General features: G+C 44.9%; 1 protein-coding gene across 9 annotated transcripts in view; it reads right to left on the bottom strand.

Annotated features, from left to right (window-relative positions):
• Dgki (diacylglycerol kinase iota) overlaps nt 1–27,352 on the bottom strand; it is a 450,455-nt gene that overhangs the window by 195,612 nt on the left and 227,491 nt on the right. For all 9 annotated transcript variants that reach the window (XM_075953818.1, XM_075953817.1, XM_075953819.1 and 6 more), the window contains 5 exons: nt 20,336–20,418; nt 18,455–18,515; nt 5,513–5,626; nt 3,707–3,844; nt 585–663 (listed from right to left, as the gene is read on the bottom strand). In XM_075953818.1, the coding sequence (XP_075809933.1) occupies nt 585–663; nt 3,707–3,844; nt 5,513–5,626; nt 18,455–18,515; nt 20,336–20,418 (475 nt within the window). The remainder of the gene's footprint in view (nt 1–584; nt 664–3,706; nt 3,845–5,512; nt 5,627–18,454; nt 18,516–20,335; nt 20,419–27,352) is intronic.

The following is a 27,352-nucleotide window of genomic DNA, read 5'->3' on the forward strand; positions in this document are numbered from 1 at the left end:
TGTCCCACCCAGTGAAGATCTCAGAACCTTCCTAGCTACCTCAACCCCATCGTACCCCTTCCTCTCAAACTAAAAGACCTGCAGTCCCTTGTGTCAACACGGCTGTTCCTTCCCTTTTCATCTTTCCTATCATATTTCAAAGGCTCTGGTTAAAGAACATTAAACTTTAATATCTGGTGGCTTATGAAGCTGAGTGGATCCTAATTAGCAAAGAAATCGTTATCTAAGAATTTTATTTCCTTTCAGAATTTCTGTTCAAAGCTGGGGAGGTACCTTAGTGGCAGGGATCTTGCCTTCCATGTGCAAAGCTCTGGTTTTGGTCCTCAGAACACAGTATAAGAGTCAAACTTAAAGACTCACATCCCATGACTTGGAATGGACCCCTGTCCCTGCCCTTCAGTTTAGAGACCGCCAGATCTGTAGTCTCTATTTATAGCAAGTTCCCATCTGGTCCAGTTCCCAGGGTCATCATGAAGGTGACCAAGAGGGAAGCACAAGCATGCAGGTGATAAGCAGGCAAAGGGAACATGAGAACAGGGCTGGGAACTTCCTCCTATGGAGACGGAAACGGGGCAGGTCCTCACCTCGTGACTCATGGAACTCCAGGGTGACGTGAGCATCAAATCCGAGGCTGAAGTAATTATTGAAGACATTCAGGGGAAGCTGAAAGGATAGACAAATGTGACGTTGACATTGTTCATAGCCAACTAGAAGACACCAACCTAGGCCCAACACCAGACCCTATCTCTGAGGCAGCCTGTGGGACACACGTCCGTCACTTCTCACCAGAGAGCGTGTTTATGGACAAGACACAGAGGCTCTTGAGTTAACTCATTAATGAAAGCTCAAATCAAGAAATTTCACAAGTCATAAACCATAAAGGAAATAAGAGGCACAAATACGAACTACTAAGCAAGAGTCATCCCTGTGCATGGGGCAATAAGCTGGGGGGTTGCTCATTTGTAACAGTGAGCTACAAAGAGAGATTGATTCCACGAATTTAGAAAATGGACTCGATTGCTAGATCTATTCTAATTTCTCTAATCAGTGGATGCACCTTTTTCAAGAGTTTTACATTCAACGCATAAATACTGCAGCCTGAAATAAACAATTGACATGTAATCTATTTGGAAAGGGTATTTTTGCTTTGTTTTCACAAACCTCAATATAAGAAATAAAGCAGTAAAAGCCATTTGATTTGTATCAGCCATTGCTGACAGAAAAAAAAAACAACAGCCATATAGATGTCATATATATGTATGTGTGAAGTATATATACATATATATATGTGTGTGTGTGTGAAATATATAAAGATATAATCCAGATTCCCACTTGGTTAACCCTGTATCTTTAATATTACAACCATACAACCATATAGAGAACACATAATTCTTTTTCTCCTGTATTCTTTGAGTCCCTGGCTTTTCTTGTGAGCCACTAAGAAAGAACGCCGTGAAGCCCGAGAGCCCCGACTGAAATTGCAAACATGATGTCATCTAAAAGCTTCAGTTCAATATGAGAACAACCAGAATAGCACACAGAGAGTGCAAGGAAGGAAAGGGTAATTGCCCACATTTCTCTCCGTGGCTCAAAATGCAGGATAAATACAAATTTAAAGAGGCAACATCCCTAGAGAATTGTCAGGTTATGTCCCAAACTGAACTGCACCCTTTCGCCATTAGAAATATGTGTTGAAACCTTCGAAGTTTCAAAGTCATTTGAAACTCTTACTGATCGGGAAGATTTCCTGGTAAGCTGCAAGGAAAACATTAACCCATTAAAAGAGGGCAGAAGAGGACAGCCTTGATGTCGGTTTCTGATGAAGAGAAAGGGGAACCCTGCATTGTAGCCCCTAAGACTGAGCCTTGATGTGTCAGGAGCTGCATCAGCCCTTAGAACTGGTTTCAACAGACTATAGAGTGGAGGAACTCAAGCTACACAGAAATGCCAAAACCATATCTAACTCTTCTGGCTTCATATTTGAGAATGTCCAGTCCCTGTACTTAAACAAAACCCAGCCCCTGTAAGGACAGCATGGTGACCGTGCCAAAACACAGAAACATCCTACCATTTATATTACTTTGGCTCCAATTCTAGCCCGTGTCTTTGCAGCCGCCGATAGCTAAGGAAAACATCTGGTCACAATTCCCCAAGCAATATCCCAATTTAAGTTTGTTTTTAAGGTATTCACATTTTCCAGGAAAATGTGCCCCAATTTTCTACATATACCCAAACTCCATTCCCAAAGCCCTTTAATTATCTGGATTGACGTTCTCTGGCTGCATCAAGAAGTCTTTCCATTTCTCAAGCGTTTTGGAAAAGAGTTAAATTGTAGGCCCCGCCACTCCACATCTAGCAGAAGGGTCTGAAATTTTCCACTTCCATAGAAGGTCCCCCTCCTTCTACTTCAGTGGTTTTCTATCCGATCTCAATTAAGTCAAATAAATAGTTAAAGAAATAAGATATGCTTATGTTTAAACAATGTTCAGTTGGAAACTCAGTTTCAAGGGAGCAATCCTGATGTCTAATAGATTTATTAACTGCGGGGGTGGAGTTTAGATGGATAAAAAACAACAAAAGAGATGAGGAGATGGTTAAGCCAAACATAACACTGTGTGTCTAACATCATTGTCTAGGACTGCGGTGGACAATAATCATGGGCTCAGTGGATGGATCCAAACTAGCAAGGATGCTACTTGAGATGCAGGTGCGGGGGCCTCATCCCTACATTAACTTACTCCATGCCTCTGAAGAGAGACATAATCTTCATCCTAACAAGTGTACCAGGAGACTCTTAAGTCTACAAAATGGCAGGCCCAGTATTACGAAAGAAAAGCAAGGAGTTACTTGGAGGACATGTCTATACAGTGACAAACCAAGTTACTTAGAGATCCAGGTCAGAACTTACACTCAAGTGCTGAAGCGAGGCTACGCATTATTTACAACAATGGCCTTGGTTTGGTTTGGGTTAGGTTGGTTTTTTTTTTGTTTTGTTTTGTTTTTACCATAAAAGCTCACTCACCAAAAGGAAACACCAAGACAGACTACTTCTTTAGGCCATCTCAAGCCCCAAGCAGATGAGGCAATTGGGCTACAGAGAAGGGCTGTTTGATGTCAGGCCAGCAAGGTCTAAGGTTTCCCTCCTCCTGGAAGCATATGTATGTGCTTAGGAACATACATGTATTCCATCTCCTTGTAAGCTGCATGCTTCTAGCTCAAGAGATTATCAACTGTTTCCATGCTTCCCTAGTGTAGAGCAGAGACAGAGGACAGGTCCCTGAGCTCTGGACAAAGGATAACATCTGAGCCCTGATGGATATGTGGGGAGGGATAAGGGAGGGTGGTGACTTAAGAGCCAGAATCCCAATGCTATCCTGTTATCTTCTGGAAGGCAGGAGCCCATGAATGTGCCTTAAGGAGTGTGTGTCTTATTGTGTTCCGTCAGTTGGAGAAGAATCAATCAATCTCGTCTCTCTCTCAGTGTATTACTATTTTTATTTATTTGTATGCATGTATGTGTGTCTGCATTCATGCAAGTGTCTACAGAGGTCAGAAGAGGATGCCAGATCCCTTGGAGCTAGACTCCCAGGCAACTGTGAGCCACCAAAGCCAAGAGCTGGGAACTGAACTCCAGCCCTTTGTGGGAGCAGTGAACTCTCTTCACTGATGAGCTGCCACTCTGGCCCCCGAAGGAAGAACTCCTAACCTTACACACGCCATCTTCAAGTTCTTCTGGTGGCAAGTCTGGGTTTCTCTCCACATGAAGGTTCCAGCGGTCCAGCTGTACAATAGTCCCATCTTCCACCTGGCACAAGATCTTAGAAACAGGCTCATCGGTGTAGCCCTGAGGACAGAATCAGAGCACAGACTCTTGCTGTCTGGATCAGAAAGCCACAATCAATGCCATACCAAAGCAATTCGGAGTCAGTCATAATCCTGCTGGTTTTAAAATGCAAAGGCTGGAAGAGTGAGCTGTTTTACCCATTTAGGTACATTAAGGAGAACACTGAAAAGAAGGGCAAATTGCAGGAACTAGCTTTGCCTTATCTAAGTGAAGGCACCAAGAACCAGCGGGTGTGGGAAAGAGGGGGAGCGTGAAGGAAGATGGAAGGTCCTGTCTCATTCACCAATCCCTGATCTTGTGTTGGGATGCCACCAGCTGCGGCCTGAGGCAAGTCAGCCCAGAAGCAGGGCTCCTGAGAGCGCTGCTCTCCTGGAGAGCTGTTAGCGACAGCATGGTTATTCAAGGTCGCTGGATTTGGATGAGAGAAACTGACATAAGTAATAGGTTAGTTGTTTCATGTAAGAGCCTTTGTTTTTGTATCAGCTATCGCTAAAGAAAAAGAAGTAAAGCAAAATATAACAACAAAAAATACTTTGACAGGTTAATTCTGCTACTGGGTCAGCTCAGTGTCTGCCATGGATCTGAAGATCACTGTCCGACAAAACGGAGGCCAGGCAATGAGTGGCCTAATAAGAGGGTCTTAGCAAGTTGGCAAGCAAACATGTTAGTGTCTTTTTAAAATATTTTAAGCTAGGCAGCAGTGGCTCACGCCTTTAATTCCAGCACTTGGGAGGCAGTGAGTTAGAGGCCAGCCTGGTCTACAGAACAAGTACCAGGACAGGCTCCAAAGCTACACAGAGAAATCCAATCTCAAAAAACCAAAACAGAAAAGGAAAAAAAAATTATTCTCCCACTATTTCCTACATGTATATAATGTATTTTGGTCATACTCTCCCCACCCCACCACCCTGCTATTCTCCTTTCACTCCCTCCGACCTCTTCCTCTCTTCCCAAGCCCCTTTCTAATTTTCATGTCTTTTTCCTAATGGTCCACCGAGTTTAATTAGAGCTTCTTGGATGTGGGGTGATTAGCTGGAGCATGAGCTATTTACCAGGGACTACATCACTGAAGAAAAATTACTACCCCCAGCAGCTTTTAATGCTAATAGCTCCTGGGCTGTGTGTGTTAGTAGCTTCTTAAATATTAGTACAGTAAGATAAATATGCACACAGACTAGTCAGTTAATGATGGGTGGGGGGCGGGGCGGGCTTCCCTCACAACTTCCAGAGAATCAGTCAGCAAAGGAAGGGCAGCAGGATATACTGGAATCATCAAAGCTACAACAGCAATGATCAGAAAATCTCCACATTCAAAAGCAGTAGTGCCTGTCTCCAATAATAGGTCTGAAGTCTAAACCAGATTTGCAGTTATGGCCAGGGCTAAGGGTTAGAATGACTACAAATCTGCACGATTGTTTCCCATGAACACTTGAGGCCAGCCCAACAACTACCCTATCTGTGTACTAAGGATGTGTTTGACTCATATAAGACTCCCTCCCTCCTTTCAGTTTAAACTGAAGAAGCTACAAACAAACAGGCAACTGGAGCCCCATGTCTGACTTGTTCCTGGATGATAGCAGCAACCTACTGCTTCTAGCAGTGAGCACAGAGTGGTCTGGCGGTATGGTTTGCTCCTCCAGGGTAGGAGCAGCCACCTCCAGTTCTTACCCCTCCCCAGTTGAGCGTCCGAGCCAGGTCATTCCCAGTCCCCAGTGGAAGCACCCCCACAGGAGGCTGTGGGCTCAGCTGCAGCTCATCCAGGATGGAGAGGATCCAGCCCACCTACAGACACATGGGGGACCAGAAGAGAGAAAAGAAAGACAATAAGTCACCAAGAAAGAACCTACAGGAGGAGGCTGGAAAGATTAGAATTCTTAAACCGCATGTTTAATCCAGCCATCAGGGAACAAAAAGTCAGGTTACTTCGAGTGGTTTCAAAATGGCCAACCCTCTAATAGGAAAAAGACCACTTTATGCATGCTCTAGTATATAAGCAAATTGGGACCCATTCATCTGCATGTTTATCTAGATATGCACTTTAAAATGTAGGAGAATTTAAGGCCATTTAGAGGGGTAATATAACGGAGCATCAGAGAGAATATAAAACTCAGAATCAGACTAAATGTTAACCCTGGCTCTGAGAGGCCGCAGAACCTTGATTTTAAATTGCATAACTTCACAGAGACTCATTCATCTGATTTTCAAAATGAGATAATGATACCCACCCCACAGGACCATTTACATCTTAAACGGCAATGCGTGTACAGACCGGAACCTTGTCTACGGCCCATGAGGGCACTCTTTAGATGACAACCCTCCACAGCATCAGTTTAGAAACTCCTAGTGTTTTCTTAACTGTTCCTATATTCTCTTTACTGATTCACGATGAAACCATAATAACGCAAGGACGTAGCATCTAATATAAATTTAGGCAGAAAGTACATCCTTGCAGACTAGAATCACGTGTTCCACGTAACCTTTGTTCCAGGAGAAGTAATGCTTTGAATATAGCCATATTACAATGTAGACAAACAGCTCCAAGCCCAAGAGTAGCAAAAAGAAACCTACACATCTTCATGACATCACACAGACCCATGTTCTGTAGGTCCTCCTAAGAATTTTCAGCTACGGCTCTCACGGCGCAACTACCCTCACGAAGAGATGACTTCAAAAGTGACGGCTTCAGTTCCCCACTGCATACTAACCAATTTTATCTCGAATTTAGAAGAAAAAAAAAAGTCTTGCTATAAACTACAGAATTCTTGGCCTACTCTTCAATGATAGATGAAATTTATTATCTCACTGGTTCATTCAAGAGTTCAGCAAAATAGTGACATATCTTTATTCTATACTTATCTGAGTGTCACGATTGTTTTGAAAACCAACATGCTAGCAGTGCATTTAATGAGCTCCACCAACTACATGCACAACAGAGCAGAGCAAGGGAAACGAAGAGATTCATGAGGTGAGCCATGCTAGATAAAACAAAATGGCTGCCCTCGGAGTTCACGCTAATAAGAGATGGTACACCGATTACAATCTCCATGCTATCCTCAAGCAGAATTATTTAACAAATTACATTACTAAACTTCAAAATGTCAGGATGAAGTTGTTAATAGTGTTAACCTAAAAAGACTCTGTAAGATAGTTTAATTTTAGTTTCCACTTTATGAGAGAGTTGAATGGTCAGGTGACATTAATGTTTGTGTCATTCATACCTTAGAACTGCCATTCATAATTAGGTAAGACTGATAAGACCAGGAGGTGAGGCGAGTCTCTTCACTACTGCAGAGCGATAAGTTTTCACAAAGAGATGAGTATAACTGGGCTCATGCCTACAGTGCCAAACTCCCCAGGAGGCTGAGGGAGAGAGATGGCAAGTGAGGCTAGCCTAGGCAATGTATGAGACCCATCTCAAGACAAAAGAAAATAAGGAGGTGTCTGGAATAGTGATCCATGGTAAATCACCTGCTAGGCATGCCCAAAGCTTAGGTTCAGTTCCTAGCACCACAAAAGTAATATGAAAATCGATAATATTAAACTCAGTTCTAGAAATGGCCTGTCTTAGAGGTGGCAAATTGTGATTTTTGGCCTCTCTGGAACTAGAGAAAGCTCAGAAACTAACGACTCAAAGCCAGGTGTGGTATCACTCATCTGTAGTCCCATTCATCCAGGAGCCTAAAGCAGGGAGGATTGCTCAGGTTTACGAGTTCAAAACCAGCCTGGGTAACAGATTAAGAGTAACTCCTACCTCAGAAAAAGAAAAACAGGGAAAAAAAGACAGAGGAAAAAATGTTAAATCAAATCCATCTAACCTGCAGATTTTTCCCTAGACCCAGAAAGACCTTGTGATTTTTCCACAGCCAATGCAGAGGCAGAGTGAGAGTAGCTGCAACTCCATCTGAAACCCTTTCTCCTCCAAGGCATCCCAGGATGTAAGCCTTGCCGTCCACCACGGAAGCCAGAGGCATGCTTGCTTTCTAGAACGGCACACTAAATGTAATACATTAAAAATACAGCCCCTTGTAAGTGTCATAAGTCACTCCTGGACCATCCTTCAGTTGTGACCTGAGTTTCTTTAGCTCCTCTTGCACACATAGTCCCAGTAAGTGTTTCAGATGCTAAGTCAGCTCTCACGGCTGTGTTAGATGTCATTTGGGTACCACCAGAAGGACCACTAGACACAATGAGGGCGAAAAGTTCTAGGAAACTTCAGGAAGCAAGTGGACGGTCACCAAAGAGGGCACAAGCATCCAGAATGCTCAAGGCACACACACAACACAGTATTGAGAAAAAAACAGCTCTGTTCATATGCAATAGAACTCAGAAGCCAATTCAACAACCAATCCAGAGAAGAAAAATGGGAGCTTCCCTAAAACTTCTCTGAGAGATGGTCATTTACCCTCTTCTTTTCTGGCTCAGATTTAAGTAACAAATTGGTCTTATTTTAGGTGGCCTATGTCTCTGTTTCCTCTGGGAAGGCAGTTATATTACTTTACACTTATGACATCCGATTTTACTCTAAACACAGCAGTGAGAGAGGAAAGAGGTGAGAACGATGTATCTTCTCGGTCTATCCACAAAACACAAAGTATCACAGGTGAGGTAAAGGCTCAGAGCAGCCTGCCTCCAGATCTTAGAGGGACTCTGGTTTGCCCTCAATAATAAAGAGGAATGAACACACCCCCCTGCTGGTAGGAGGCTGAACTGAAGCCAGTGCCTGCCCTCTATACCAGAAAGGATGGATGGGACGGAGTGTAGATGACTGTGGCTTGTTATATCTGGAAGAAACTGAGAAAGGCTCTGACTGGCAAACAGGCCGACTGCCCAGTGACCCAGGACTGTCTTTCCAGCATGGGAGCCTTCGCTACCTACAGCAAACACAGCTCAAGTCTGATAACTCTTAAACTGCTCTGTAAGGAAAAGAAACAGAGATAGGAAGTGAAAAGCCAACAACTGCCTCTGAACATGAGCCTACAAAGAAAAATGCTAAATCACTGGAAGGCTCATGCTGAAAGGGACGGGAAAGTAAGAGGATTAGCCACAAACTGCAAAGTTCCAAATGACTTTGAGAAGCGTCCCGTGACTTCCTGTGATGAGTGTACAGTTGCCAATCAAACCTTCTTAGGCTCAGCTGCTGTCTGCTTTCTCAAAAAGAGTTTCCCAAGAGCTCTGCTTGATCTGTGCTCAGCTCCACACAGAGCCCTGGGGGCTTCAGGATTTCATACCTTCGTCTCCAAAGGACTGAGCATAATTCTTCAGACATGCACACAAAGACTTTTTACTTTACAAAATGGATGTGCATGAATTATGTACCTGTTTGTGCCTGTGTTTATGTGTGTGTTCACATGCATGTGTAAATTCACATGCATGTACATGTGCATGTATGTATTTCAATGATCAGATCATTTTCCTTGACTCTGAGGGGGCCACCTTGTAGTTCACTGCTATTGTCCTCACCAAATGACATCATATGCCTTTGACAACACTTTTATTGTCTTGCTATTCTCATGGATGCCCACAGTCACACAGATGGCCCTCTGGCTGGGGGGAAGCAGCATCTACCCTTGGAGCAGTCCCAAATGGTTTTGGTTTATTTTCCCCCCTTTTCAAGAAGTAGGCTGTTACTACTCAACATCCAGTTGCCCAGAAGGTAGCTCAGCAGTGGGTCAGAGGGCACGGAATCAGAGAGAGACACTGACATTGCCATGGAGTTCCGGTGGGCACTGGAGTAGACACGACACTCAGCACACTCCCTCCTCGTCTGTAAAACAGAGAGCAACTGCACCTGCCCTTTGCTGTCATTTCCCTATCGAGCATGGAGACTGCGCTCTGAGCATGCCTGACAGGCAGGAAATGCAACCTACCATTAGCGGCTACACCCAGCTGCACTTGTCTTCCGGCCCTCCCACTGCACCAGTGAAGGTCACTTCCTAGAAGCAAAAGGAAGAGGAAATCTTCCCTCTACTCTTCTTGAAGGAAGTTGATCCCTACACTTGACCATCAGACTCCTCACCCTTGTCTGCCTTTAAATCACAGAGTCTGTCTTTTGCAAACTATAAATAATACCAGAAGCCAAGCTTCCCTGTAACAGGAAGAGGTCATTAAGAAGAGGTCACAAATACGCCGCAGCGGAGGAGAAATGAAGGATCTTGGGCAACACCCTATGTGTTTGTCCTTATGAAAACAAAACAAAATTACATAAAAGATCTTGAGGTCCCGGAGATGGTTTTTTGGGGAGGTGGGGCAGGGTCTGCCCCCCTGGTTGTAATCAGAGGCCTTCTGTTGCCATGACCCCAGAAATAAGACGATAAGCTTTTACCTAGGCTCTCCATTTTATTGAGCTTTAATGTTCCCCAAACTCTCTGTGCCAGCCAGCTAGCATTTCTCCAACTCATTATCTAACTCAGTGCAACAGACAGTGCTTAATGTACTTTCCCCAAGCCAATGGAGAAAGTTATCCTGATTGAGCCAAAGCGTCTCCAGCTTGCAGAATTCCGCCCTCCCTTCATCGGGACCAGCAGGCCTGGCAGACTGAGAACACCAGGTCCTCCCGCCTCGCCTCTTGCCTGAGCGGGCCCAGCATTGCAAGAGCAGCTGGCCAATGCTGCCACCACCTGCCTGTGCTCCGCTCTTGCGGTCGCAGAAGGACACCGAGGAATATCTGCCTTCCGCTGTGCGCTGACGTCAGATGGGACTGAGGGGTGCCGTGACAGTGAACCCGCATTTTCCTCTAATAGAACAGGCATACGCTGGCTGTCTTGTGTGCAGCAGAAGAGAGTGAAGGACACAGGTATAGGGAGACCAAAGGAGAAGAACAGTGACCTTCCTCCACTCTCAAAGAAAAGTAAGGTGCAGTATTGGACTCTGACAGGCACACAGTAAGCCTTAGCCCTCTGTATCTAGACTCTAAATTCTGGGGGTTCCGTATCAGGGATTTTAAACACTGTGGACTAAGGTATTCGAGCCAGCATTCATGTCTGTACTGCAGGCACATACTTTCTTCTTGCCACCGTTCCCTAACAGTGCAGCTGCTCACACAGCAGTTACATAGCATAGGGGTGGTGCACAGTCTAGAGAGGGTTTGAGGCATACACAAGAATGCATGTAGGATCCCCACAAAGGTGACATCATTTTACATCAAGGTTTGTACATCAGCCAGGTTGGTATCAAGGGGTCCTAAAACCAGCCACCCATGGATGCCAAGGGAGAGCTAAACGATCCTTTCTCTTTCAACATTTTATATGCTTAACTTTTAGTTTACGAGCTTCATAAACTAAAGAAGTATGATTAAAATTAAACCAGGGGAAATAATCAAGACAAAACAAAGTTTATTCATCCACTCCTTAATGCCGATGAATGCGTGCTGAGGACCCACCCTGTGCTCTACCAGGCAAGGGTGGAATGCAGAGAGCCTGAGGCAAAGGAAGGAAAGAGGCCCTGATTCTTTAAGGAGCCCCAGTTGGGGTGCCTATGGCAGAAGTCACTGACATTATGTGTTCTTCCACGTGCAAGCCAAGTAACCAGCACAGGGCACGGGCAGTGTGTAAAGACACGAATGTACAACCTGGCCAAACAGTGATTACTTCTAGTTTCTAGGCTTTATCTCAGCCTAGGGATCAACAACAGAGCCACACCAGCTGACTCACACCGATATGCCTAGGATGTGGGCAAACCAGTTGCTAAGAGACCACAGCTGTACTATCTGGAGATGAAGCCACCGGCCACTGAATGGCAGAGCCACACACACAGTGTGTTTTCTATCTGCGGTATCAGTCAGATTTCAAAGACACTGAAAGTAGCACACGAAAGAGTCGCGGTACATTTATATCTTGCATGTTGGGGTGTTTTCTATAAATTTCCAATGAAATATGACACAAAATTTGCCTAATTCTTTTTAATTTTCCTCTTAAAAATGCCTTCTAGAGATAGTCAAATTGCAAGTACGGTTTAACCGCAATGCCCCCGAATAGCAGTGTTCTGAGTTACTGCACCTCTGGCTTTGAGGAACCCTAGAGATCTCAAGAGTTGTCTTTGCAGGTTTACAACATCAGAGAAACAGTGGGAAAGCCACCTTTCCATATCTAGTTCCAAGTGCATCTGGGAAGGAGAGATCGCTCTCTCTCCCTTACGTGTTTTATTAACATACAGTCAAAACAACCGATATCGAAGCCTAAAAACTTCTCCCAAAAATAATACAAACTTTCACGTGTTACACAACATGTCACACACTTGACATGGTGAATGATTAACATGTCAGCTACAGCAGCAGCCAGAAACGTTCCATCTGCGACTCCTGCTTCAGTCTTGCCACCACTTTATAGAATTTTGACAGCATCTACAGTGATGGATGTGCTCCCTAACTGAAGGCTGCAGATCTCATATCAAATATGGACCCAACGCACTGAGAATTACACCCCCCACTTGCTTAAAGCTTGCAATTTCCCCCCATGGATCCACTAGGCTGTCTCTTTATATAAATTCTGCCTCTGCGCAAAACAAAAGTTTTACATTGCAGAGGTTGGAGAGATGGCTCAGCAGATTAAGGACCCTGGCTGCTCTTCTGGAGGACCAGGGTTTAGTTGCCAGTGCCCACACAGTAGCTCACAACCATCCATCCATATCCCCAGTTCCAGGGGAGTCGATGCCTTGGCTTCTGCCATCACCAGGCATGAACATGGTATACATGCGTACATGCAGGCAAAACATTCATACACATAAAAATTTGAAAATCTTCCCATTCCAAACTGGCGATCACAAATGATAAACATTTCATAAACTTCATAGATCTTCACAATCACCTCATCTTAACATGGAAAAGACATGAAGTAAGACTGAGTTGATATAGTAGCTAATCCAAGCTTTTATTCTCACAGATGGGACAAAACCGATGAGTCTATGAAATGCCCAGGGTAAGCATGCTGAGTTCATTTCAGACATGACAATTACCAGTGGCCACGAACTCCAAGCACAAATTACTGGTGTATTGTGAGTCAGAACAAGAACCCTGAAGTTAGGAGCACAATGAAGTCCCTATGAGGAGAAGGAGCCCAGCACGTGAAGACACACTCAGGGTTCTGTAGCGGTCATTGCCAGCGATGTGAACGACAACAGGGCGGCAAAGAAGACCACGCTACGCACGGCAGAGGACGCAGTGAGGACAGCAGGGGAAGTCCACAGACACCAGTGCTGGGGCCGAATCTCCCGTTGGCAGTTCTCACGGCATGACACAGTTCCATTCGCTGCTCTCAGTTTTCCTCTTTGTTTGCTTTGTTTTGTTTTCTTGTTTTGTTTTTCCCGAATGCCCTATTGACATTGCTTTCTTGAAGTCATCATTATTTCCTGGTCTTCAACAAATATTAATTGCTCAGTTTCCTCTTAAAGTTTATGTCTGGCTCTGACCTGAAACTCTGTTTGATGTTTGTTTTCTTGACGGAACAAACTTCTTACTTTCCTTCTATTTTTCTATCATTTATTTTTCAGTTTTCTTCAAGACTTTAGCTCGAGGTTCATAACGTTCTCACAAGGGTTGGGGCTTGGATCTCTTCCTATCATGGAAAGATTAAAGTCTCATCCTTCAAAATATGTACCTGACTGTGGAGAAAGTCAGTACTCTATGACCTAACTCTGAGTTTCGTATCTGTACCTGCCTAGGAGAGAACACAACAAAGGGGTGAGGACGGGGTGAAGGGGGGACCAGCAGGAGGTGGATGCAGGGGAGCAGTGGATACAGGGGGATGGGTGAGGGGTGGACAGAGTCGGGGTGGGATGTGAGGTGCCCCAGTCAGGAAGGATCTGCAGCTTAGGAACCCTGAGTGGGCTCTGCATGTAACTTAATAAAGAACTTGAGTCCACATCCCCAGACATGCCCTCAAGTTCTGTCTAGCTGTCCCGAGACTCAGAGGAGAAAAGAGGAGAGCAGGGAGCTGAAGTCACCGAGGAAGACAGAGACTGTAAGGTAAGGAAGATAACTGCGGCCAACTCACAATGAATTTCACCTTGCATTAAACTCAGCCCATGAGTTGGTGATAGGATGAAGAATTTTCTAGATCTAGTACCAGAAGAGTTATCTGGATAGAATTCTTAATATAGGAAACTAATAAAATTGAATTCTTGTGTTGGAACTTGGAAAATGCTCGCCCAGCCTCACTGTGGCATTCTGGGTGCATTGAAATCAAAGATGCAGACAGCAAAGACTTCGCTCTGACTTTCCTCCGTGGCTCCCTCACTCTTCCCGGAAATGAGAACTCCTCCTCACTGAGGGGGCTCGAAAGCTAGAACCCCTTGCCCTAAAGCAATCAATAGAGTTTAAAAACACAACTCTAATCTTCCCCTGCCTTTCTGCCCAGGAGCCGGTCAAAAGTTCTGATTGGCCTCATCTGACAGGAGAGCAGAAGATCCACGTGCCGAAGGGGTCGTGCCCCACTCCTGGGAGGAGGGAAGGCTACAGAGTCCAAGAAGGATCTGAAAAGGCATCCTTGCTGGGCGTCCCCCTCCAGCCCAGGACCACTGGTCTTCAGCAAATCTTAGCAGAGGAGCAATTCGTTGTTCCTACATCTTTAAGTCCTCAGACTAAAGCACCCCTTGTCAATAAAACTTGGATTAAATAAATCCGCCACAATTTTCTCTGCTTGTTTGTCATCTGCTCTGGACATCAGCCGTGACCCTCAGAGTAGAAAGAAAGGGACCACGACCTTTTCACTCTGCGCTAACATATCCCCAACAGGACCTGTAACCATTGCAGAGTTAGCAGGCATTGTGGGAGGGAATCTATCACGAAATACAATTAGGGAAAGATGGGATGATGTTGTCGTCTTCTGCTGTGAAAGACACCAGATCAAAAGCAACTTACCGAAGGAAAAGGCTTATTTCGCTTGTGCCTCTCAATCACAGTCCATCCTTGAGAGACGCCATGACAGGAACTCAGAGAGGGCAGCAAGCTTCTTAGCTTGCTCTCAGGAGCTTGCTGGCTTGTGCAGCCTTCTTTCTCCTACAACCCAGGACCCCCCCGATCCAGGGGTGGCACCGCCCATAGTGGGCTGGGCCTTCCCACATCAATCATTAATCAAGGCAACATCTTACAGATTCATCTACAGGCTGTTCTGATGTAAGCATGTTCTCAATTAAGAATCCCTATTTCCAGATATGTCTAGGTTTGTGTCAAATTGATAAAAAAAAAACTAACCAGCACACGCTTAAAGCACATATGTTTTCTTTTATGCAACACGACATAAAGGATTTTACAAGCTAATAACTGTAAATCTTGAAGGAGGGCAGATGCCATTTTCTCAACTAGGCTATTCCACCAAACATCCAGACGGAGCAAAGGAACCACTGGCATGCCCTATTCCAGTTTCGTTCACTAGGATATACTATGCACTCAGTGCGGTGTCCAGGGCTCCCGGCCTAGGAGAGGAGATTCTGTTGCTACCTTCAAGAATAAAACATCATGATTAGGGAGAGGAAGGGAAAACCAAAGACGGTGCATAAAACATCCTTCGATTCCGAACCATCAGACTCCGCATCCAGAAGAAAGGTACCCAGACGCACACTCTGTCCTGATTGTCCTTCACCTTTGCCAAATACACGGAGGCGGAGGCCAAGGGGAGATATGAGACATGACAAGCATGAGCATTCAAGGGAGTAGGACTTAGACCAATTCTATACTTTCCCCGAAAATAAAGACAAACGAGGGGCTGGGAAGATGGCTCAGCAGGTACAGTGCTTGCTGCACCAGCATGAGGACCCGAGCTGGAGCTCCAATCCCATAAAATGTAGGGAATAGTGGGTGGTGGTGTATACTTTACAATCTCTGCACTGGGATGTGGGGACAGGGGCGGCTTCTTGGCCATGTGGTCAGCCAAAACAGTGTGCTATAGCTCAGTATCACTATCAGTCTCACCAGAACGGAGCCAGATGTAAGAGAAACAACCCGCCACTTCTGCTCTAGGTCAGTTCTCAGGGAGTGAGCTGCCAGTCTGCCCTAGTGAGGAGCTGGCCACTCTACTAAGACTCCACTCTCTGACCTCTGGCAGTAGAAGCCAGATTCAACCTGCTGGCGGGGCATGAAAGCTAGCATAGACTTTGCCTTTGAGCCCAGTACTCAGCCTCCAACAACGGGTTCTAATACCAGGCAAAAATCAATATTCCCACAACCAGGCTAGCGCTCACCAACTAACCTCCCAGCATCTGAAAGAGACCAGTACTCCAGAAAGACAGACTCAAGTCTTGGCCTGCCCCACTGCCAATCTTAGAGCTGGTTTGGGATACCCAAAGATTCCATGGGTCCCTGCTGTTGAAAGATTCAGGGGTGGCCCAGCTTTTATAAGTCCTGGTGGACAAGGCACAGACTCTGACCTCAGACTCACGGATGGAGCCCTAGTCCTGCGTCATCACCACTGGTGCCTAGACATCTTGAGGCTCACTATGAAAGACTCATATTTTGGCCTGCATCCCCTTTGGCTGTGGTATAAGCCTCACACCCAAGACTGCACTGACCCTTTGAGCTCAGGGACTTAAGGACAACCCAAACCTAAAACTGGCATTAGAAACTACGTTAGCAATGCTACTCCAATCTTGGCCAGCCTGGTGGGGAGTAAGATTCCATTTGCTGAGGATAGACCAAATTAGTTAGTCTAGCACAAAGCCTTGGAACCCAGTCCCAGCCAGGACACTGGGAAAGATTGAAAAGCTTCCACTCCCAAGCCTTTGCTAGCAAAAGAGCCTCTAGACCAACCTTGGTGCCAACTGTGACACACGGCCCCCGTCTATCAGACTTACATTTGGGCCAGCATCAGTTTCAGCTGGTTCTAGTTGTCTTAGGTCATAAGTCTGTGTCAACCATTCGCAGCTCATAGCATCATGGACCTTGGTGCTACCCCAGTGCTGTCTTGACAAACTGTGGGTTCATAGTAGGAAACAGCTTTGCAGCATGGATGACCAAGGACCTGATGCTGGTCTCTCTGTGAGGACAGGCAAGTTTCCATGGATAAGTTTAGGCGAAGCTCAGATCTACAGAGAGGTTTGGGAGTCAATTTCTCTTTTTAGGTTATAACTTGGTTCAAGCTGAAATGTGTACCAGGAGGATTAGAAGAAACATGGTCTTAGACTGCCCTCTAGTGTTAGAACTGTGACAACACACTGAGGGCGAATGCAGGAACCAACAACAAAAGTAACTGCAGAGGTGGGAGAAGCAGCCTAAGAGTTTCTCCAAGGCACAAGGGCAACCAAAAGCCTTCAGCGTCAATGCTCAGGTGACGTCACAAGCCATCACCAAGAGCTGCCAGGAAGCCACAGTCTCACCTACTGTAAAAATAAAGCACGAAAAAGTAGCCATAGTAATTGGGATGAGCCAATGTTTAGACTGGAGATTTAAAAGCAGCTGTTTGGAGGAAACTCAAGAAAAGGCAGAGAGAAACAACAAAGATGAAAGAACTTTATTTTTATTTATTTACTGTTTAGTGTGAGCGTCTGTGAGAAAGGCAGGTGTGCACCTTGCACGTGCCCCGATGTGAGTGTGAAAGACGGAGGCCCACTTTTGAGAGTCCCGGGAACCGAACTCAGGTCACCAGGCTTGGCAGCAAGCACCTTTCCCTGCTGAGCCATCTCATTCATTGGACCGTAAAGAAATATAAACAAACAAACAAAACACAGAAATGCTTTAACTGAAAATTCACAGCAAAATTAAAAACTGAGTGTTTAACTAAAGATCCAAATTAAAAATAAATTTTAAAAAAATAAGACAAGCAGTCAAGGGCAGGGCAGGGTGGTCCCGGCAGACGTCTCAGTGAGTAAAGCGCTTGACACACAAGCCTGGTGACCTGAGTTTGATCCGCAGGACCATATTCTGCTTGCATGGGGATGATCATAGCTCCTCATTTTACTATCAGTCTGTGACATTAGTAGGCAGGAACTGAGCAGCTTCTGAGAGTCTTGTCTATCAACACTTTACGTTTATTTATTTATTTGCCTTTTGATTGATTGATTGATTGATTGATTGATTGATTGATTGACTCTACTATCCATCTGACAAAGGCTCCAGACTGAACCAGGAACTAAAGAACTCCCCTGCAGGAATGCAGCCCAACTTTAAAAAGGCAGCTGCAGTAAACGTTTCTCGAAAGACATCCGAATAGAGAACAGGTCTGTGGGGAAAGCTAATCAAAACCATGATGAGGCAGCATTTGACCTTATAAGAAAATGCTCTCAGAAATGACCAACGGTGACCAAGGGCTGGTGGTGGTGTTCTTGTTGTTACATACTGGCTTAAAAACCACAGTTATGAAAGGATAAATGGAAAAAGGCCAGCTTGTATTTGAAAAAGAATTTAGCCTTCTGTGAAAATCTTTTACCCCAGGGATGGCAATGTCCTTACCCTGCGACAGAAGCTGGGGTAGTGCAGGTGAGGGAGTGAACTGTAGAAGGCTGAGCGTGGGCCCCGTGACAGCTACACCCTTCTCAACCTCGGGGCTTATGACTCTCATCAGAGAGACAGGAATCCATGCGGGGGCACTGGAAAGACTTGGGCTGAAGGGAGAAGTTTCCCGCAGGAAATCCCGTCAGGAAGACAGATGGGTGAGGGAGCGAATGGATTCTCTTTCAAGGACCTACCGTTCCATCCCCACCGCAGGCCAGGATTCGCAGATTTGGTACCTTCCTGTACAACTCCAACCTGGAGGGGAAACGGAGGACAGAGTGAGCAAGCACACGGTTCTCTGCAGAGAGGTAGCACAGGGCAAAATGAATGGGCACTACCCACCGAGGACACGTGTGAGCTACCCATCCCTCAGAACCACAGCAACCCAACATCCACATTAGGTCAGAAGTAGACGCTGGTGTTCCGGGACCAACATGGGGATGGGAGCTGGAGTCCTCCCGTCTTCCCATAATTCTCCACCGTCCCATCCTGCCAACCCACATGATCTTTCTATCCAGTTGTTTCTTCCTTTCTTCTTTTTCACTTCCCCTCACTCTTCCTTCTCAGAGAAAAACCCAGTTAACTGATAATCAGTAGTCTTTATGTCTTTCCCCCTTATTTAATTTTGATTAGCTTTTCTTGGGTCTGTTTATCTTTTGAATCCACACTTTCCTCTCTTAAGTCTAGATACTTTCAAGAAGATGGAGCAGGCTCGCTGCTGTCGTCCCTACCTTAGCCACCCACTCACTCAGCCTTTCCTCCCTGCCAGCCCTTCGTGGGAGACATCGATGGGCTTGTCTTTACTTTGAATGTGCCCACTTGGGGCCAAATCATTTATCTTTCTGGTTGAATCTCAACAAACACAGTCATTCAGCCTTGCAACGTCTCCTGCAGAAGGCAGGTGTGGGCAGCTCTGCTTTGGGAAATACCATCTACTCATATATAATAGTGTGGGTTTTCCTGAAAAGATTTCTTGTTCTGCTCTGATCCTTATGAAACACCTACTTAAAATACAATTTAAGTGATAAAAATAATCTTAATAAATATAAAATCCAAAAGACCACAAGCCAGAGAAGCAGATATTTGCTTTAAAGTCAAGAAGCAGTTCTTTAACAAACATTAAGGTCAAGAAGTCTTATGCACAGAGTAATGGAATAATAGAAACATGTTCCATAATACTTATTTCCTTACAAATTTAGAATATTTAATTTCCCCATTCTGATTAGGAACAATATCTTCCAGAAACCATCCGTATTGACAACTCTTTTACTCTGCCATCTCTATTTATAGGAGTAAGCAACATCTCATGTCGTCACAACTGTCTTAGTAATGGAACGGGTCTAGGACAGGGAAGCAAATAGCATCCGCAATGTGCCTACTCTTTCCCGCCATGCTGGGTCATGTACACCTAGACCTAATCTTCAACACTTCTAACTAAACACATAAATATAGAAAGGGGTGGAAGAGATATTAAAATGCCTGTCCCACTGCACTGAGGCATTCAAAGCTACATCTGGTTAATCTCAATACTTCCTATCCATCCATCCATCCATTTATCCATCCATCTTTTCTTCTCCTCTTTCTTCTTTCCTCCTCTCTCTCCATTACCCCCACATACACATTCTGGATGCATTCATACACACACAATCTTTCCAGATCAAATGTTTATTCTTATGTATGTTGACCCCTTGGTTATAAACTTACATTTCTGTTGAAACGCATCTCCAAAACGGACACGGATAAACAGAAGGGCAAGGAGTCCTTCCTTATTCCCTGACTTGCTGAGAATAAGTTTTAGCCCTACATACAGAAGCAGCAAGCACTAGAGAAGCAAGTGCTGACCCAACAATTAATCAGACAGTGGTTTGATGAAAATAAATGCAGTGACGGTGGGTGGGTGGCTGGGGCATTAGGAAATTTCAAGCAAAGCAAAATACATGCCGGAAAGTTGCTAAGAGGTGAACAGAAAAACTTCAGTAGACCATGAGATAATAAATAACCTTGACCCCCAATCCTACGGTCCTCACTAGCCCAAAATTCAGAAGGTCCATGGTGGGGAGGGATTCCAAACTTACGCATCTTTTGGCCCTTCCTGAGAAAGATCGAAGACTTGCCGTGGATTCAGGTACCACATGAACATCTGGAGGACTTTGGTTCCCTATAAAGAAATGAATAAATAAGTAAATACATACATACATATATGCGTACATACGTACACATAAACATAACATAACATACATAGGAAACAAAATTTCCCAAACTAGAAAATAAAACCTAATCATTCTCTCTTAAGGGCTCTGGAGATATGGCCCAGGGCTTATTGTGCATACCGTTCTTGCAGAGGTCCTCCATTCTGTTCCTAGAACTCACTAGGCAGCTCACAACTGTCTGTAACTCAAGCCCCTCAAAGAGGATCTGGTGCCTGTGGCCTTGGCGCACACACACACACACACACACACACACATAGCAAAGCTAAGCTAAATTCTTAAAATAATGGAACAGTAGTTAAAGTCATGAGCTTTGACTGTAGGTACACACAGGACATATGTCCAGATGAGATCATTGTCCAGTGTGGATAATTTCATTCAATCATGTGCTCTCTTTAACATGGAGTGGAGAGTGCCCACTTTCTACACGGTTTGATTGCAGTAACATGTGATATGTGCTTAGTGATCAGTATTAAGACTTTGGTATCACAGTGCAATGGCAAAAGCCCATACAGGAGAACAGCTAGCCTGTGTCATTTAACAGAAGAAATGAAAGTGCAATATTTCACATGAACATTTTCTGTGTGCCTGGCATGGTGATACAGGCCCATAATTTTAGTATTTAAGCTATCATTTAATGGAGACAAGGATTATGAATTCAAATCCAGTTTGGATTACACAGTAACAGCTTGTATCAAAAATAAAAATTATATGTATAATATATATAACTAACCTTTTGTGTGTGTGTGTACATATATATATGCTTTCATTTGTTCTTTAGCTTCACAGAGAAAAATTATTTCAATAAATTCATAACTAGCTAATATTACCCATAATTCATATTTCATGTGGACAACAGTAATCTAAACATTAAAGTTTAATGTGAAATGACATGGGCTGTTATTAATCAACAAATATAGTCATAACCTATTTTGTCTCTTTCTGAGCTACCTGTGTCTGTCAGCTCACTCCTAACTTTCCTCAGTCACCTGGGAGGGTTTAAGAAACCGTGATAGTCACAGAGGCAACCACTGGGGACAGACCAAAGGTAGTGCAGATGATTCTTAGAGTGGACTGAAGGAAAGAAAGAAACAAATGATCTCTTTTGAATTAACTGGTGTCAACAGAGCTTTAACACTGAGCAGAATAACTCGTTCTTACCAATCACAGCAATAGTATTTGCTTGAGCGGGTGGGGTGAGAGCTAAGGGTCTGCTCTGTGTGCCGGACAGCGCCCAGAATCTGGCCCAGGTGCAGTATGCAGCTGAGAAGGGAGGGAGGCCTCCCCTCCAGGGTGATTAGGGAGTCCACTGATGCTCTGATGGCTCTGCATCTAGCACAGCAGGTGGCACAAGAGAGACCTGGGCACACGCTGCCCCCTTTCTTCTCTGCTCTTTGTTAATCCATTTGTTCAATTACACTAGCTGGCAAGGGGTGACCCTGTGGTTGGCAATTATCTAACAACAGTGTCAGTTGGCAAGGGAGTCAACGCAGCTCTTTTGTTCTTCGGATTCCCCCAGAGCTGTAATCTTAAAGTCCTGCCTTATCACATGCTTGCTGTAATTTGGGGAATAACATTTCACTCTTAATTATCACAACACCTCCTTCGGCCTCACCAAATGATATACATTTCGTTCCCTATCCAACACAAACATGGATTTTGGGACATCACACCAGCAACACGGACGCCATTTTCTTTCTTTCCATGCTGGACCTGGCTACCAAGTACACGCAGGGTTATTTCGATCACATTGCATGTTAAATAGGTAAATAAGCATCGCTTTAATGACCAACTAATTTACAGAACACATCCCACTAACTGGATAGAAAGTCAATTTTTTCTGGTTTTGATTCCTAAGGCATCATGAATGGCTGATGTTAATAATGCTTTCACACCTCTGCATGTCTCAATTTCAGCTGCTTCTATTATGCACACAATATGAGGTAATTAACAGCTTTCAAGAAAGGAAAATACAAAGCACAGGGAAGTTATTTTGCTTAACCTAAAATTTCTATAAAAGAATCGATTGGCTGCATGGTTTCACTTCTGCTCATTTTAAATCTGTGTTCACTGGAACACCTAATTACCTTAATGTGTTCTTCAAGAGAGGAATGCCTACAAAGCCTGGCAAGTTGTTCCTCCTATGCCCCAAAGAGTCTATTCTCAGAGCAGTCTACTGGACCAGCATCCCTGGACTTGGCAGGAGTAACCCACGCAACAGTGTTTGGCTACCTCTAGGCATGGATAGACTTCGCTTCTGTTAAAGAATCATGTTGGGCAGGACAATAGAAAAAGTACTTTCTATGGAAGGGGGAAGAAGTTGAATACTGATCTCCAGCATCCACTTAAAAAGCCAGGCATTCACTTAGACCACAACACCATATCAGAGAGGTGGAGACAGGCATAGTCCAGGAGCTTGCTGGTCAACCAGCCCAGTCAAGTTCAGTAAGAGGCCTCGCCAGCAAAGAAAAGTGACTGAGGAAGACACCAGGCTTGGACTCTCTCCTTGCTCTTGCTCTCTCTCTCTCTCTCTCTCTCTCTCTCTCTCTCTCTCTCTCTCTCTCTCTCTCTCACACACACACACACACACACACACTTATTTTCAAAATATGGCATGAAGAGAAATGACAAAAAATTAAATGAAATCACTTCTTTAAATCAATCCTAGTGAGTGGGACATAAAAGCTAGATGCTCATAAAAAGCTAGACACGCCCACATTTAAATGAGAGACATTGATTGCCTTTACCACTGCTTATTAAATGGAACCGAAAGGTCACACAAAAGGGATTCACCCGAAAAGGGTAATGTGCGTCTTTCTCAGTGTTGAGATAAAATCTACTCAGTCAGTTACACAACTGCCACTTGCAAGACCAGGCACATGACAGCCCTCACACGCTGCATGCCAAACGCCAAGGCCTGCAACGTGTACGCAGGAGTCTGGTTTTCTTGAATGGAAGAGAAGCAGTGCTCGTGGATTCCAGTTCAACTCCCGGGTGTAACAACTTGCTGAGCACTGACCTCTGCAGCTCTTGTGTGACTAGGGTACTCTTGGGAGGGGGGCTGAAGAAAGTTACCCTTTCCCTTTTGGCTGGAGGAAAATGCAGCTTCTTGGAAAGCAGGTGGATTATTACAGATATGAACAAGATCCATCCACAGCTCCACCATCCACTCTTGGGAGTGTGGTAGCTTTAAGTGGGAGAAGGGAGAGATGGATTAGACAGGGGTCCTCTGGCTGCACAAGGAAGTTCTATGCGATATTCATGAGGCAAAATCTCATCATGATGGAGAAGCCATTCAGAACAGCCCAGTCCACAACACACAGCCCTCCATCAGAGCACTGCAGGAGCATCCTACAGCATCACTAAGTCCCAGTTCACATCATTTAGGCATGATGTAAATAATCAAGACAGAAACACCCGACCAGACAATAAGCAAGCTGGAGGAAAGGGACCAGAGAGAAGAAGAGCTTAAGAATAACGAATTCCACTACACACAATCCCAAGGAAGCCACCACTCCATCAGCAACTGTGGATTTAGCCTCTGTTCTGTGTTTGGGTCTCTACTCCAGAGCACAGCGTCTACTGGAAGGAAACCAACACTAAACGTATGAATTCACTGAAGCCGTTAAATGCTGTGACAGTGAGAAGCACAGCTACCCGGGGAGACAATGTCTAAATGCGAGCTTAGGTCAGATGAAGGTATCCTAAGTGTGCCATGTGAGCGTGATTGTGAAGGACAAGTGGAGTCTCTCCATAGGAGCAGAGGAAGGGTGACGGTCCCAAGAGAAGTCACTAGAGGTGTAAACAAGCAAGATGTGCCACGAAAAACTACATCTGGCAGTCTTAGGAGGCAAGAGGCAAGAAGCAGTGCAAGATGAAACAGCTGGAGGAAGCCATAGACTAAGCCCTGTGTGCTGAAACGTCTGGACTTCGCTTTGTAGGAAACAGTTCCTGAGATGCTTTACCAAGGAAAGTCAGGCAGCCACCGACAGGTAAGCTTTAGGCCATCAGAGGAACCAGAAGGCTTGGTTTGTGTCTTAGCTTCCCACTGCTCACGCTCCCACCAATTGTGTAACATAGAAAGGGGGACATTAAACAGACTCGCAATTCCGTTATTTTAATCTCATCTGTTGAGATTGCTCTGGCGATCTTGAGACTGGATTTTGACATGTCCCCTTCACCTACTTATTGTCTCTCGGCCCTCTCTCCAAACCCATATGTCCCACAGAAGCCTGAATTTGTAGAAAGCAATAAAGTTTTATTTAGCTCCAGATCACAATTTTTCCAGCACTTCAAAAGTCTAACTGAGACAATGCATCCAAGTATCTTGGAGACAGTTTATAGAGTTAGATTTCTCATTTGAAGCCAGTTTCTTTATCTGTCCCCTCATGTCCATATTGGCATGATTGACCCCTGACTTAGGAGGGGTAACTTTTCTGCGGGAACACTGGTTCAGAGAGAGTGGTACAAACGAATTCAGCCAGCATGAATCTGTCCACCAGCAGCTACCCCCGTAACTCCCCATCCCCCCAACCCGCCACCCCCCACCCCCATCCTCTGTTCAGTCAGAGCCCGAGAGCTCTGGTCCAGGAATTAAGTTTCCACCACACATTTGACCTGGAATTCTACACTGGCCAGTGTGAGCAGAGTCTCAGTACCTCAACTCTCAGTACTATGGAGATTTGTTCCAGTGGTTAACATCTGTGCCCCTGTGCACGCATATGAATTAACACGAAAAAAAGACACTGAACTCCCCACACAGAAGAGGGGACTGTGTTGGAGTAAATCTGTCCCCTGCCCACAGTCTCCCTCCCACAGGGACAGTAATTCAAAGCTGATGTTTTAGTCCCTGAACCCAGTTTCCGTCCCTTCAAATGTTTTTGGTACCAACAGTACAACCAGTGTCCAAACCTTTGCAAAACACCGGTGTTGTGTGTACCCTGAGGGCACTGGAAAACTAGGGATAAGTATTGTGATGTTGAAAAGAAAGGGTGAGAAAAATGTGTAGTTTAACAGAAACAGTCCTGGTGCATGCTTATAATAATATAATCCTTCAAATATAAGTCCTAACATTGACTTTTTTTCTTTCATGCCTAAAAAAGTATGGGGGGAGCAATTCTTTCTCAGGCCACTAGATGGCGATATCATCCAGTTGTTTACTTAAGGCTAACGCAAGCTTAAAAAGTTTGGGAGCCAACACTTCAGAGAGGAAATGAGTCAAAAAATGCTCTTTACCTAAAATCAGATGAGTAAAATAAGTGAATTATTAATTGGTAAACTGAAAAAAAATCCAGAATATGCCTACCCCCACCCCACTTATTGCAACAGGAAGCCCTGGCCAGACCATGAGCTCTGTCCACTAAAGCAGAGGCAGAGGCAGAGACAGCATCTGAAACATGTGGAAAAGGAGGAAAGTCAGGGCCACTCTGATGTACTGAGATGGCACCTGAGCCGTAGCAGGCTCCCGAGCAAGTTTCTGCACACTAAACTTCACCATGTCTCCTCTCTGCTCATAAACCAAAAGATCTGAAGCTCAGTTTCAAAGGCACAAACCCAAGTTTTACAGCATTTTCCACTGGCTGGTTCTGGTCTCTCCAACATCACACTTCCTGGAGCCTTTTCTGCACGCAGTGCAGAATTCCCACCCTGCATTGGCTGCGTCATTTGTATTTCTCACTACAATCGTTTGCTTGCTGCGCACTGTGACCTAGAAATCTAGGATTCAAAGATTCCCTAGCATGCTGGCACCTATGACCCGAGAGGAAACACCCCCGGAGAATACTACTGAGGGTCCATGATGGACGCGTGCATCCCAGGGTCTTAGAACACCATGGAGCGGGTGCCTGATTTTGACAACTGGCTTACAGGCTCTGGTGAGCCTTGACGGATGAGCAGAAATTTCCCATGGTGGAGGAGGGGGTTCTCATCTCGTGTTCCCTCCTCTGTGTAGCATAGCACCCCTCTTCCAGTTCAGCCCCTTCGAGGACACTACTTCTTTCTCTTGCCAAAGTCACTGTTTCCCTCTGGAACTCCACCCCTTTGGCAGTCTGGTGTGCTCAGTTTGGAACACACAACAAAGGTCACATGACTCATTTCCCCCCAATAGCCCCTTTTTGTGTCCTTAACAAAAAGATGTCCTCCAAAATCACTTAAGCCTCTTTAGTCTGTTTGTCCTTAATGAACTTGCGGAGACTGGAGCAGGAAAAGGGTTAGATCTGAAATAGTCTTCGAGCAGATGAGGGAGGGTGACTTGATCGGGGGAGGGGGAGGGAAATGGGAGGTGGTTGAGGGGAGGAGGCAGAAATCCTTAATAAATAAATAAATAAATAAAAAATGAAATAGTCTGTCAGTCTCAAAAGGCAGGCAAAACAAAAAACCATCCGAGTGGCCAATGTGGGGTGTCTCTTAGCTTAATTCATGAATTCACTTCAGGGCTGGGAATACAGCTCAGGCGGCAGAGGGCTTGCCTAGCATACATGCATTCTTGGGTTCTGTCCCCAGCAGCATTGCAGTCACCAGGCATGGCGGCATATGCTATAATGTCAGGACTCAGGAGGTGGAGGGAGAGACCAGGAAGTCCAAGGTCATTCTGGACCTTACAGAGCGCTCAAAGCCAGCTTGGGTTTCTTGAGATCCTATCTCAAAACATATGCTGTCTGTAGGAAGTGCCTTGATAAAATATAGCTGATGCTAAGTAGCCTGTAGGTCTCAGGACACCCAAATGGATAAAAAGATAAAGTTTTCTCTACACTGTATTATAGAGAAAACCATGGTTTTAACGAGCAAGGCTGCCATTGGAATGCCATTAACTTCTGTAAGGATGTCTTTGTATTCTTAAATGGGGTCGATCTTAAGCTATCGCGAAAGAAGTGGGCAGAGAGCTGA

The sequence above is a fragment of the Microtus pennsylvanicus genome, chromosome 19 (assembly GCF_037038515.1).
Source record: "Microtus pennsylvanicus isolate mMicPen1 chromosome 19, mMicPen1.hap1, whole genome shotgun sequence".
NCBI lineage: Eukaryota > Metazoa > Chordata > Mammalia > Rodentia > Cricetidae > Microtus > Microtus pennsylvanicus.